The sequence below is a fragment of the Drosophila hydei genome, unplaced genomic scaffold, assembly GCF_003285905.1.
Source record: "Drosophila hydei strain 15085-1641.00,03,60 unplaced genomic scaffold, DhydRS2 tig00008116-arrow-pilon, whole genome shotgun sequence".
Classification (NCBI taxonomy): domain Eukaryota; kingdom Metazoa; phylum Arthropoda; class Insecta; order Diptera; family Drosophilidae; genus Drosophila; species Drosophila hydei.
The window spans coordinates 2,545,470-2,557,767 of NW_022045829.1; the positions used below are offsets into that span (position 1 = coordinate 2,545,470).

The window sequence follows — 12,298 nt, forward strand, 5'->3', positions numbered from 1 at the left end:
CCGTAGTAAACTCGAAGATAAAGGCGCCAATATTTTAGATAGAATGGCCTGAGAGAAATTATTAGAACTTCAAATATTTGAATAAATTTTGTGATGATGCAATTGTTTTTCTATAAACAAATCTTCTTTATATATTGATTTAAATATGTATTTGTAACTTTTAATCATTTATTTATTGCTAATCAGTCAGATTGTGTGCTTCATGAACTCCCGGGCAGACTGCACCTTGCTCAACTGTAATCATTTAAGTACAATTTTATATAATTTTAGATTTATAAATATATATGTATATGTTTAGCTAACTGATAAATTTATATACAATTGATAACATTTTGGCCACTTAGCATTTTAAGATGACCTATTTGATCTTCCTATTAATAATGAAATGTTTTTGCTCGTAAGTTATCAGCTATATTTAATATACATATATGTATATTCCATATATATTTATATATTTCGCATTTCATTTCATTTATATTCAGAGAAAATTTGTCAATTCATTTCAGATTTTTGTGTAGTCGAAAGTGAAGCAAGTCGGAATTATATTTAAAATAAATATTAAAATATATATTTAAGTAGATTCATATATTTTAATTTTATTATTATTTATTTTGCTGAAATGTTGTGCACATAATTAAATTTTGTTTACCTTAATTTTTCACTAAAATCGATATTCCATTAAATATATAATCAAATGTCATGTTTAAGACATGATAGTTACTCAACTCTGGTACAGTTTAAAGTGATCCCTGCTCAGATAGTTACTAAAGCGCATAAAGTGGCTGTTCGAAAGTCAAGTGAAAGAAATGCTTCAAAAAAAACTTCAGTTTTCTCTCTCTTTTATTCTTTGCACTGTTTGGCCGAAAACCAATTAAAAGGATGCTGCGCTTTTGCCTTGCATGCAATTTCGGTTCGCCTTTTGCGACCAGAACTTAACCCCTTAACCCTCTTAACACTCTTAAGCCCCCTTAACGCCCTGCGCGCAATTCTTGTGTCTGGATTGCAGTTTTGCGGCTTATCTCGCACTGCCCAGAGACCCAGACTCGATTCTTGCTGTTGTTGCTTGTCGTAACCCATTGACCACTTAGAATGTGTTTTTGTTTGTTTTTTTTTTTTTGTTTTGTGCGCCGAAAGTTTGTCAATGCATAAACTAAAAAGTTGTTTCTTCTGCTGCTCTTCGCCGTTAATGAAGCCCAAGCAATTAAAGGCGCCCACGGCCTAATGGGCCAAAAAATACTTGAAATCTTCTTTTATGTGGGCCATGCGCTAAAACAATTTGCTGCCTTAAAAGATTACAACATGTCATGTGGCGTGCTGTACAGATGGGTAAAGATGTGTGAGAGAGAGAGAGAGAGAGAAGTGAGAGAAAGTGAGAGAGAGGGAGAGAGAGAGTGAGAAAGATAGAGGAAGCTGTTTCTCTGTACTCCTTCCCTAAGGGGATTATTATAATCCGATTTTCAACTTTAAATGTGGAATATTTCCCATATGAACGCACTGAGTGCACTTTCTTTTTTTTGCATGCAGATTGTAGGTGATAAGCGCGGCGCATATTACACTTAAGCCTAGGTATGTAACAATTAGAAGTGCTTGTAAGGAGAAGAAGAAAAGACTGGCTTACAGTTATCGTTAATTTGTGAAATAGATATATATAATAGATATATATAACATCGATAATATGAAAAGCAGAGAAAGGGAGAGATGGGGGTGCAGAGAAAAGAAAAAGAATTAAGAGAAGTGCGAGAAAGAAAAGAAAAGTGAGAGAGGTCGAGAGATAGAGCAATATAAAGTTAGAGACTGAGAGAGCTAAAGAGGGATAGAGATAGAGAGAGATGGAAAATAGAGACCTGGAGAGGGAGAATATAAGAATGGAAATCACAATCTTGTCAACAATATATATTTATAATAATATAGTTTTTTACTCTTTACAGAGTATCTACTAGTCGCTTAGCCGACGCTAAAGCTCTTCCGCTTGGGCGTTTTTTTAACCAGCCATTTTGTGGTTCGTTTAGTAAAACCTCAGCCCTGTTTCCACTCTAAAATGGTAAACTTTTTGACTCAAATGTGTGAGTGTGTGTGTGTATGTGTTAGTGTGTGCGTCTGTGTGTGTGTTTTTTTGGGTGCTTGGTAAATCGCTGCAGTTTTCTTTATAGTTATTACTTTATAAAGCTTTCTTCTTCTACTTGTTCGTTCGCTTTATTTTTTTCTTTTTGATTACAAAATTGCTTTCAATATTTTGTGGAAGAACAACAAACTCGCTTTTGGCGCACCTGTCCAGGTGCTGTTGCTCAGCTGGCCATATACATATAAATATATATATATATATATATATATATATATATATATATCGGTATATATAGAACCCCATTTGGGCAACAGCAACTGCAGCCTAACTTGAGTTACGTGTTGCAGCAAAAGTTTAACGCATTAAGCAACTCATTTCTTGCCTTTGTTGTTCTTGTTGTTGGTGTTTTTATTGTTCTTTGTCGAAAGTTTAACTGCTAGGTCTAGGAGAGCATTTTCAACTAGCCAACCTTGCCATATCAGAGTTGCTTGTTGCAATAGCTAAAAATATAATAAATTATCATATTGTGTAGAGTAACCAAATTTTAAGAGCAGATGAGCAAAAACTTTGGTAAATTTTGAGTGTAAAGAAATTTATTTTAGTGCGTAAAACTAACAAAACTTCTACAGTTAGGCTTCGACTATGAGCCAATTGAATCTTCTAAAAAATTATTAATTATAAACTTATTATATATTTGTAATAGATGTATTAACGTATTTTTATTTACTTCTCTTTACTCTCTTACAGACTTAAAATCGAAAAAATATCAACATGCGGTTTCTACATGTTTTTTATCAACTAGCTTTTCTGCTCACAATATTAATTGGTAAGTTATGCATAAATTAATAAGCAACAGTATAGTTTAGTAGCTTAGAAAACTAATATACGTACATAGAAGATTATAGTAAATGCCCTGTATAAAACACAACTATTCAAGATTTTTGCTTACAACAATTAGACATTAAAATTAAAAAAAAATATATATAATTGTTACTATAATTGAATTAATAAGAAAAATATATGATAGTCATAACTATTTTAAAAAAGTTTCAAAGTTCCCCGAAAAAGAAAAAACATAAACAAATCAATAAAAATATGCACTTGCTATAAAATAATCTGAGCAATTAAATTCAATTAGCAAACAATTATTTGAATATTGACAAATTTGACGCAGAGTGTAAATAGGTATTAATAATAAGTCAACATGGGTCAGCAACTGTAACCCATCAATCGAAATCAATTGAAAACGAGCAAATCACAAGCAAAGCGTCGATTAAAAAAATAAATAAATAAAATTCAATTTGCATCAAATGCAAAATTAATTAATTAAATGTTATGTCACACAGAATCGCAATCGCAAAATTAATGCACTCCATAAATTTGAAGGTACAAAAAATGCATTATTATGATTAACAAGCCGCAGAAGATAAAAAGAATATTGATGCGCATATATTTAACGATTTTTTTTTAAGACCAATACATTTTTATTTTTTGCTTATTACCGTTAATTAAATTGTATGGCATAAATTAACATTTATGCGATTTGGCAAATGCAAATGCAAATGGAAAAAAAACATTTCAACATTTATTATTAATTTTTTTTTTAATGGCTTAAGCTTGAAAGCTAAAGGCTGTAAAAGGTCAAACATGTATGCGGCACAAAAATCAAAATAATCCAAAGTATTTGTAGCTCAACAACAAAAAAACGGGAAGATTTTTCATTTAAAATCAATTACGCAATTTGTTGATGCCAGATTTGATGTTTAATTAGCGGAAGAAATACAAAAATAAAGTTCAATATTTATATTCCATTAAACCCAGATTTAATACCCTGAAACTATTGCAAATGGTGTAGAGAGTATAAGGCTTTTAATGAAATGCAATTTACTCAAATATTATCTTCATTCCAGCTAAAATGTGAAGAGAAAAGTCAATTTTGAAGACAGATAAATGCATATTTATTTATTAATTATTTAAATACTTTACATAATTGACTAAAGATGTTAGAGCTAAAACATTTATATTGTGTATACCCTAATTTAGTACAGAGAAACGGCAACGCCATAATTTTTTATATGCTCGACGGGCTAGCTAAGCTTATCTCACAGGAAAATACAATCAGCGATATTATTGGATTATGACAACAAAATTGTATTATAAACTATCGTAAATGTAATTATAATTAGAAATACAATTTATGAACATTTTAAAACAAATAGAAAAATAAATAGCCAAAAAATAGAGCTGAGTTCGAATATTTCAAATACCTGTCTAAGGCGAGTTTCCGTGTATCTTCTTATATCTTCCAACAAATCCCTTGGAGACTATATGAAAATCCACACAACTTATCGTGAAATTCTTATCTAATATTTGCTTTTAAATGGATTTCCATGCTTTACTGGCTTCTCAACTGTGTGCACATGATTTTTTAAGACACGCTGTTAAGTGTGTGCAAATAAATTCTTTTACGAAAGTCAAAAAATAAGAGGAAAATGTAAATGCGCCTCTTTAATGTTTAACACACTTTTCGCGCAGTTATCTTATATATTTTATTGGCTCATCTTGCGGCTTTCAGCAGGTCTGCGGAGGCCCATTCTATTTACTAGCGCACATAAATTTAAAAACCACACGCACACACATACATGTGCACACATTCGCACAGATGCACTGATAAATATTTGAAGAGCTTGTGAAGTGGAACGCCCCACTGATTTATTCAATAAATCACAAGTTCTCCACCTGGAACAGGCGGCGCAGATTTAAATTTTATCTCACATGTAACTGCATATATATATATATATATATATATATATATATGCGGGTGTGTGTGCGTGTATATATAATTGACTTGCTGCGACAACTAACGGATAAGTCTGGCAGCCAGGACACATGTCAATAAGGCAAAAAAAGAAGAGACTCCTAGTGCCAACGTCCTTGTCAGTTAAATGCATTTAACTTGGGTTTATCTACGACTCCAGCATATGCATACAGTTGAAAGCGTTTGCTTGTTGTAGTTATTGGCAGGGCCAGGCCCCCATCGATTCAATTCAATATCAATCGACATTTATATATGTATGTATGTGTACATGTGTATATATCTATCTATCAGTCACTTTATCAGCTCGCCAACTTAAATGACAGTGAATACATCAAATGACTTTCAATCCTTTCGCGTGACTGAAATTTTCGACTCTTTGTCAACACAGGCGACAGGCTCATCTCCCACTCTGGGTGTATGTGTATGGGCGTGAAGGTGTGCCAATTGTTATTGTTGTTGTTCTTGTTAGCACACATGACTGTTGTGTGTGTGTGTGTCTCGCTTGATAAATGCGAGCAACGTGCCTGGCATTTGTTTTTACTTCATTTTTTATGCGGCGTAGCATTCGAATTTATTTAGTGCTGTAAAATACGTTCTGTTTTTATAGTGTATTTTAAGCGTTTCTCTGCTATGCTTTTAGGCCGTGACAAGCGGTCTTAGTGTGGCTTTATTTTTAGAATTTGTAAAACTTTAAAACCCTCCAGCCTAATAACAAAATGACGAAACAGTTTTAGCCTGAGATTATAAGAAGTTAGCTATGAAAACTGCTGGAACTTAAACACGTTTGCAAATGTGAGCCACAATGGTTAAATCTGGCTTACAATTGTTGTTTGGCTTAATAAAGACAAGTCGAAGATGAAATGAGTGTATTCTAGTCGGCTGTACATGACTAGGATATGCACTGGACTTTGCGTAATGCTGCCATACATGCAATTATTGAATGGTTTTGAGTTTCGTTAAAGCATGCATATGTATAAATTATATGATTTCCAGTCCTGTGGTGACTGAAAGTTAGGTTGAGAGGCGACTGTGCCTCTTATTGCTGGCCTCGGGCTCAGACAATGAAATAAGCCATTTAACGAGCAAATGACGGAGTGAATATTTATTTAAGCGGTTTACTGGAAGAACGCTTTTTAACCCTGCTTTTAATTGTTCTTTTTTGAATAATCGAAACAGTTAATTTTATTGGTTTTTCTTATTATATTCACTATTTTTAGTTTTACTTATATGACACCAATTTTTAGCATGTCCTATCAGTACGAGTTAAAACACGAGACTGATCTATATTTTTACAAATCATAGCCTCACCGGCGTAAGTAGAGTTGCCCTTGCCAGGGCTGTTCCTTAACTTGTCTAGCACCCGATAATAAGTGTTGAATAATACCTTACATTAAGTGTTATAAGCTAACTAAGTGTTATAAGTTAACTACCCCCCCCTCAAGTGTAAGGTCGTCCTCGACCGACCCAATTCCAGCGACGACTCCTCGCAAGTGCTTCGCGGACTTCTTTGCGTCGATGATCCACCAAAGAGTGAAGCCAATGCAGATTAAAGCACAGCATATGGCTCCTCTTTCGGAGTGCCGTACAACGACACATCATCAAAGTGCACCATTTCGGTTCCTTGGTCGCATATTAGCAGCGGTGACCAGCGAGTCGGTGCAGGTGTTCTCGAATGAAATCCGCAAGTCGTTCTCATTCACATTCAATACGGAGCAGTATGAGCAGCGTACTGATTCTTCGCTATCGCCGTTCAGCAGGCGCTTACTAAGCTTGCTCTTGCGCCTACGTATGTGGCGTCTGTTGAAGCTGTTGGTGCACGACGTGGACGTGGGCCTTGGCATCGGATGATGCATACCAAAGTTGTGCAGCTGCAGCGACTTGAGTGTGGCTGGCGCCGTCGATGACTGGCCGTGCACGTGCCCGTGATGGCCGTGATGACTGTGTCCCACCACTCCAGCGATGCTATGAGCCGTTACTGGACGAGTGATGTGTGTAGTCTGTCGGCGCGCTCAGCTGGCGATTGAATTCGGCCTTGCGGCGCGTCAAGTCCGTCAGGCAGTATTTGTTCAGATGGCCGTTGCTGGAGACAGGGCTCTTGGGCGATGATGCCAGATGCTGCGTATAGGCCGAAGGAGTTGCTGCTCACGCTTAGCTTATTGCCGGCGTTGTGCAGCAGATTGTTACAGTTCTTGCCGCTGATCTTGGCCGACTTTTGCCCGTCGTCGGTATCGTGTTGCTGCTGCTGCTAGCCGCCCTGTACTCCTTGTCGTCGCTCTCGCTGCGCACCGATGCTCGATACGCAGGAAATGTCTTCGTCTTGCTCTTCAGAGAGCCGTTCAGCAGTAGCTGCTGTTGCCGTGCGGCAACTGCCGACAATGCCGGCAGCTGCAGTTGACGTGACGCCGCTGCCGATGAGGATGAGGATGAGCCGGCAGCCGTGGCAGGTGTCGACAGAGATGGGCAGCGGTTGGAGCAACCTGTGGCTGTGAAACTTCTTGAATTAATGCAGTTGGCGGTGTTTTGGGGATTTCTTGACTTGGTTCTAGTATGGATGAAGAGTCGCTTGGCTCTGCCGCCGCGAAGAGTTCGTTAGTTGTTGCTGGCTGATGAGCTTCTACTGTTGGTGGTGGTGCCGTGAACAAGGGGGTTTCCTCAACGATTCCGCTTGTAGATTTGCATGCTGTGGTTCTGGCTTAGCATCCAACTATGGGGCGAATAGAGCTGTTGCTGGTTCTTGTGGACGACAGGATAAATCGTAATTTTTCTGCAGGCTTTTTTAATTTTTGGGAATTTGGTTATAAAATGTATAGTGTTGATGGATTCCTCTAGCCAAATTGATTTTAAATCTGAGGAGTCCAAAATGTTTGGGCTAACAATGAGCCTTCGCGAGAGTAATAGCAAGCATTAAACTTTGCAACTCCATCGTCCGCATTCTGTTTCTGGACAGTGTTTCAGTGTTTCAAATAAATAAATCAATAAAATCAATTTGTGAGTTTTGGCTATCCCGAGAACTCCACTGACAGCAAATGTTAACTGGTTAAGTTGGTCTTGAACCTCAGTGTTTACTTCTATCCGTCTACTGTTGGCATTCATTAGTCGCATTTCAGTGGACCTAGTCTGCTCTAAATCACCAGCATCGGGTGTACCCGCCACCAAAATGTTTTATAAAAACTATGCCAAGTGGCTAAAGGTAAATAGAAAACTATATCTAACTTATTCGAAATTGCCTAGCGGCTTAAAAAAAAGGTGTAATAAAAAAAAACAAGGGAGTCATCTTAGGTTGTCCTTGTGGACCACCCTTCCTTTAATGAGGACCTCGGTCCCCAGGTCTGCTTCCACGGCCTTCTCGACACATAAAGGTGTGAGTTTGTTTCCGAGCCGTCGGTTGGACTTGACCAAAACCTTGTCACCAACATCGAAGACTCTATTCTGCCGCTTTGCGTTCTCCCTAGCTCTGAGCGTCGTCTGAGCGTTTCTGATCTTTTCTTCTATCTTCTCTTGTGGCTCATCAGAGTGCGCCTGAACCACATCAACTGGTCTCTGGTCGATGACCGAATGGATCGACTTATTGTATTCGGTTGTGGCCAGTAAAATGACTTCTACGGTGTCATTTATGCCTTTGTCGATCTTTAGGCATCTGGCTAGCTCTAACAGAGTGCTGTGAAAGCGCTCAACCTGTCCATTCGATATGCTATGCAATGGTGGTGCATTTGAAATGCTGACCCCATAGTTGTTTGTGAGCATAGTCATGATGGTCTCTGAATTCAATGACGGTTCATTGTCACAGTAAATGGATCTGGCTTTTGGAAAAAAATTCATAAGTTGCATTACGGCTGGCTTCAGATCCACAATGGTTCTTGAAGCGACCGGTTGGACGATAGCAAACTTAGAGAACTTGTCGATGCAAGTGAGAAAGTATTTCTTGTCAGTGGAGAAAATGTCTATGTGTAACATCTCTCCTACATGTGAGGGGATCGGTGTCTCTCCAAGCTCTTGTTTTTTGGGGTGTCTATCATACTTAGCCCTAGCACATGTTTTGCAGTTTTGTACTATTTCCTTGGCAATTTTTGCCATCCGTGGAAAGTAGTACTCCGAGAGTACCTGCTTAACATTTTCCTGTGCAGACCTATGGGCCCTATTATGCTCGACTGTGAGGATTTCCCTTCCTTCTCCAACCGCAAATATGTCCACTACGCGATTTTTGCAATGCCAGAACTTTGTGGCTGGGTATCTTCGCACTAATGCATCTTGTATCATTGCAAGCGTGTGTAAATTACAGTGGAGAGCATTTACGCATTTGGGTGAGACTACATCTTCGAGCTCGTCTAGCAGCGATTCGACGCATGTATAGCTGATCAAGTAGCGTTTCTTATTTCCAAAAAGAATAAAACTTCGTTTTAAGGGGAAACGCGCCTCTTCTAGCACTATCTGGTTTTGAAAACAGTTCAAGGGTTTGTCTGTCGTCTCAATGGTGTTGGTGAGAGATACCTCACTGTGGATCGTTGCAGCGCAGGACTCAATTTCTTGCTCATTTATAGCGTTGAGCTGCTGTCTTGACAAGGCATCCGCAACCAGATTGTCCTTGCCAGGTTTATAGAAGATACGTGCATTAGACTCGTCAATGCGCGCTTTCCACCTTTTGATTTTCGCATTTGGATTAGATTCCGAAACTGCGAAGGTCAAGGGTTGATGGTCAGTGAAGATATTAATGTCTTTCACCCCATACAAATAGTGCCTTAATTTGGCAAGTGACCATACAATGGCCAATAACTCTCTCTCATTGGTTGCATAGTTAACCTCACTGTCCTTCAATGTTCTTGAAATCATTGTTATAGGACGACCCTCTTGAGACAAAACTGCACCTATGCCGTGAGCCGAAGCATCGGTCGTTAGATCGAATGGCTTCTTAAAATCGGGGTACCTGAGCATTACATTCTCGGATGACAAAATATCGCGCAACTTCTGAAATGCCCTCTGCTGCACTTCAGAGAATTGAACCTTTATATTTCTGGACCTATGCTTACTGACTGTTCCATTTTCACCCTTCAGGATATTCGAGATGGGTCTTGCTATTGCGGCGAAGTCCCTAATGAAACATCTGTAATAACTTGCGAGGCCTAGAAATGATCTAACCTCGAACAGCGTTTTTGGTTCTGGATACTCCTGTATTGCCCTAACCTTTTCAGGATCCGTCGTGGTGCCAGTGCTGGTGACTACGAAACCAAGAAAGTTCACGCTTTTCTTAAAAAAACGTGACTTTTCGACGGAGACCCTCATGTTTGCTTCGTGTAAGCTTTTTAGGACCCAATCCACGTGTTTAATGTGGGATTCCTCATCTTCTGAAAAGATGATTACGTCATCGACATAAACATAGCAAAATTTGCCAATCTGCTCTCGCAGTATGTCGTCGATGGTTCTTTGAAAGATGCTTGCTGCATTCTTTAATCCAAAGGGGAGTCTTTTGAACTCGTATTTCCCCCCGTTCACAGAGAAAGAGGTTTTTTCACGGTCGCGTTCAGCGAGTATGATCTGGTGATAACCAGACTTGAGGTCTAATGTTGAAAAGAATTTGGCTCTCCCCAAATTCCCCAATATCATTGATATATTTGGCATAGGGTATTTGTCCGGCACGGTTTTTTCGTTAAGTTTACGAAAGTCCATTACCAACCTCATTTTCCTATTGCCCGCTTCATCAGTGCCCTTCTTGTCTACTACCCATATTGGGTTATTGTAGGGAGAGACGGACTTTTGAATTATATCATTCTTTAGTAGATCTTTGATTTCTTTATTAACGAAATCAGCCGCTCCCATTGGATATGGGTAAAGCTTGGCATAGATCGGTTGCTCGTCTGTAGTCCTAATGGTAGCCACGACTGATGTGTTATACGGCAACGCCTCGTCTGGGTCTGCAAAGGCCTTTTGTCTGGTCTTCAGCATTTTCAAAAAAGAACTTCTAACTAATGGGGATGCGTCTGCACAGTCTACATTTGTGAAATTTACATTTTTGCATTTGTGGAAGGTGATTGGTTCGACCTCCGTGCCCCACTTAAGTTGTCCTGAAGCTAAACAAAGCGAAGCAGATGCCTGCTTTAGCAGGTCAAGGCCTATAATCCCATCAAAGGTTGATAAGTCCGGCAGAATAAAAAAAGTTGCTTTTAACCCAAACATTGAAACAAAGCATTTGTGTGTAATTTGTGTCTCGCCGTGAATGGAGTGAATTTTGAAGGGGGACTCTACCGAGCGGACGCCTTTCAACCCTTTATGTGGCCGAATGAAATTCTTGGCCGCGCCCGTGTCTATGAGGAATTGCATGTGAGTCCCTCCTACTCTTCGTCTGATGACGGGTAGAAGGGATTTACTCCTAAAAAATTAAGGGCATCAGAGTTATAACTAGTAACGTCATTGGTTTGTGCCGCTGCGCTGGAGGCAGCATCAGCACACACCTCTGCCCCCTGTCCCGCGCCTTGCGTGACGTGATTCAACCTTTGCTGCTTTCTCAGACCGCCTGTGCGGTCAGATGCGGGGTGCTTCTTGTTCGCGTAAGCAAGGGCCTGAGTGGGCTGCATTACCCTTGAAAAGGAAGGATCGACCTCCATGGGCACTGGTGCGCCATTATTGTTGTGCTGCCTGGTGCTTCGTGGGTCAGTCCGAAATGGGGCCCTGTTTTGCTTGCTAAAGTGCGGATTCTTTGTACCGCTAGCTTGTCTTTCGGCTTGATGCGAATACCTCTCATATTGGTGACCCTGCGCTTTTGCATGCGGCTTGCGCTCTTTGTCTTCAAGACTTTTTGCAAAATTAGCCGCGAATGAGTACCTTTCGTGATTCGACTCGACCTCTTGCGCGAGAGCTAGCGCTGAAGGCAGATCTCTGGGCTTTGCTGCAAAGAGCACATCTGTTAGACTGCGCTTGAGACCCGATATGAACACACGCAACGCATCGTCGCGGAATTTTTCACATAGGCCCTTTGCTAAAGCCGGCTCATATGACATATTAACTTTGTTTGTGAGAAGAGCGAGTTTCTTCTCTACTTCATCATAATATTGAAGCAGGGACAGGCCACCTTGCCTCAAGGTACTTAATTCTTGTTCAATGACATGAATTGGTCTCTTATCACTGTATGTGAAATCTAGGCGATTTATTATCGCATCAAAATTCAGCACAGTACCAAATGAGGCTAGCACCGCGTCTGCGGGGCCCCTAATCTTGCTTCTTATGATGATGACGGCCTGATAATGACGAGAACTGCCATTATACGGTCTGAAGATCTCGTAAGTGGCTAATGCTGCCTGCCTCCAAGATACATACGATTCCTGTACCCCTGCAAACTCAGGTAAGCATTTGACGGCATCTAGTGGCTCGTCACAGTGAATATCGTTCCTAATTCCTATAGCAGCATACGCTACTACTTGTGGGGCGGC

The 12,298-nt window shown here is 39.6% G+C and overlaps 1 protein-coding gene across 2 annotated transcripts in view; it reads left to right on the forward strand.

Moving 5' to 3' along the window:
- Positions 1–518: 518 nt before the first annotated feature.
- LOC111594148 overlaps positions 519–12,298 on the forward strand; it is a 48,813-nt gene continuing 37,033 nt past the window's right edge. For both annotated transcript variants that reach the window (XM_030224661.1, XM_030224662.1), the window contains exons 1-2: positions 519–533; positions 2,810–2,888. In XM_030224661.1, the coding sequence (XP_030080521.1) occupies positions 2,834–2,888 (55 nt within the window). In that variant the 5' untranslated portion in view covers positions 519–533; positions 2,810–2,833. The remainder of the gene's footprint in view (positions 534–2,809; positions 2,889–12,298) is intronic.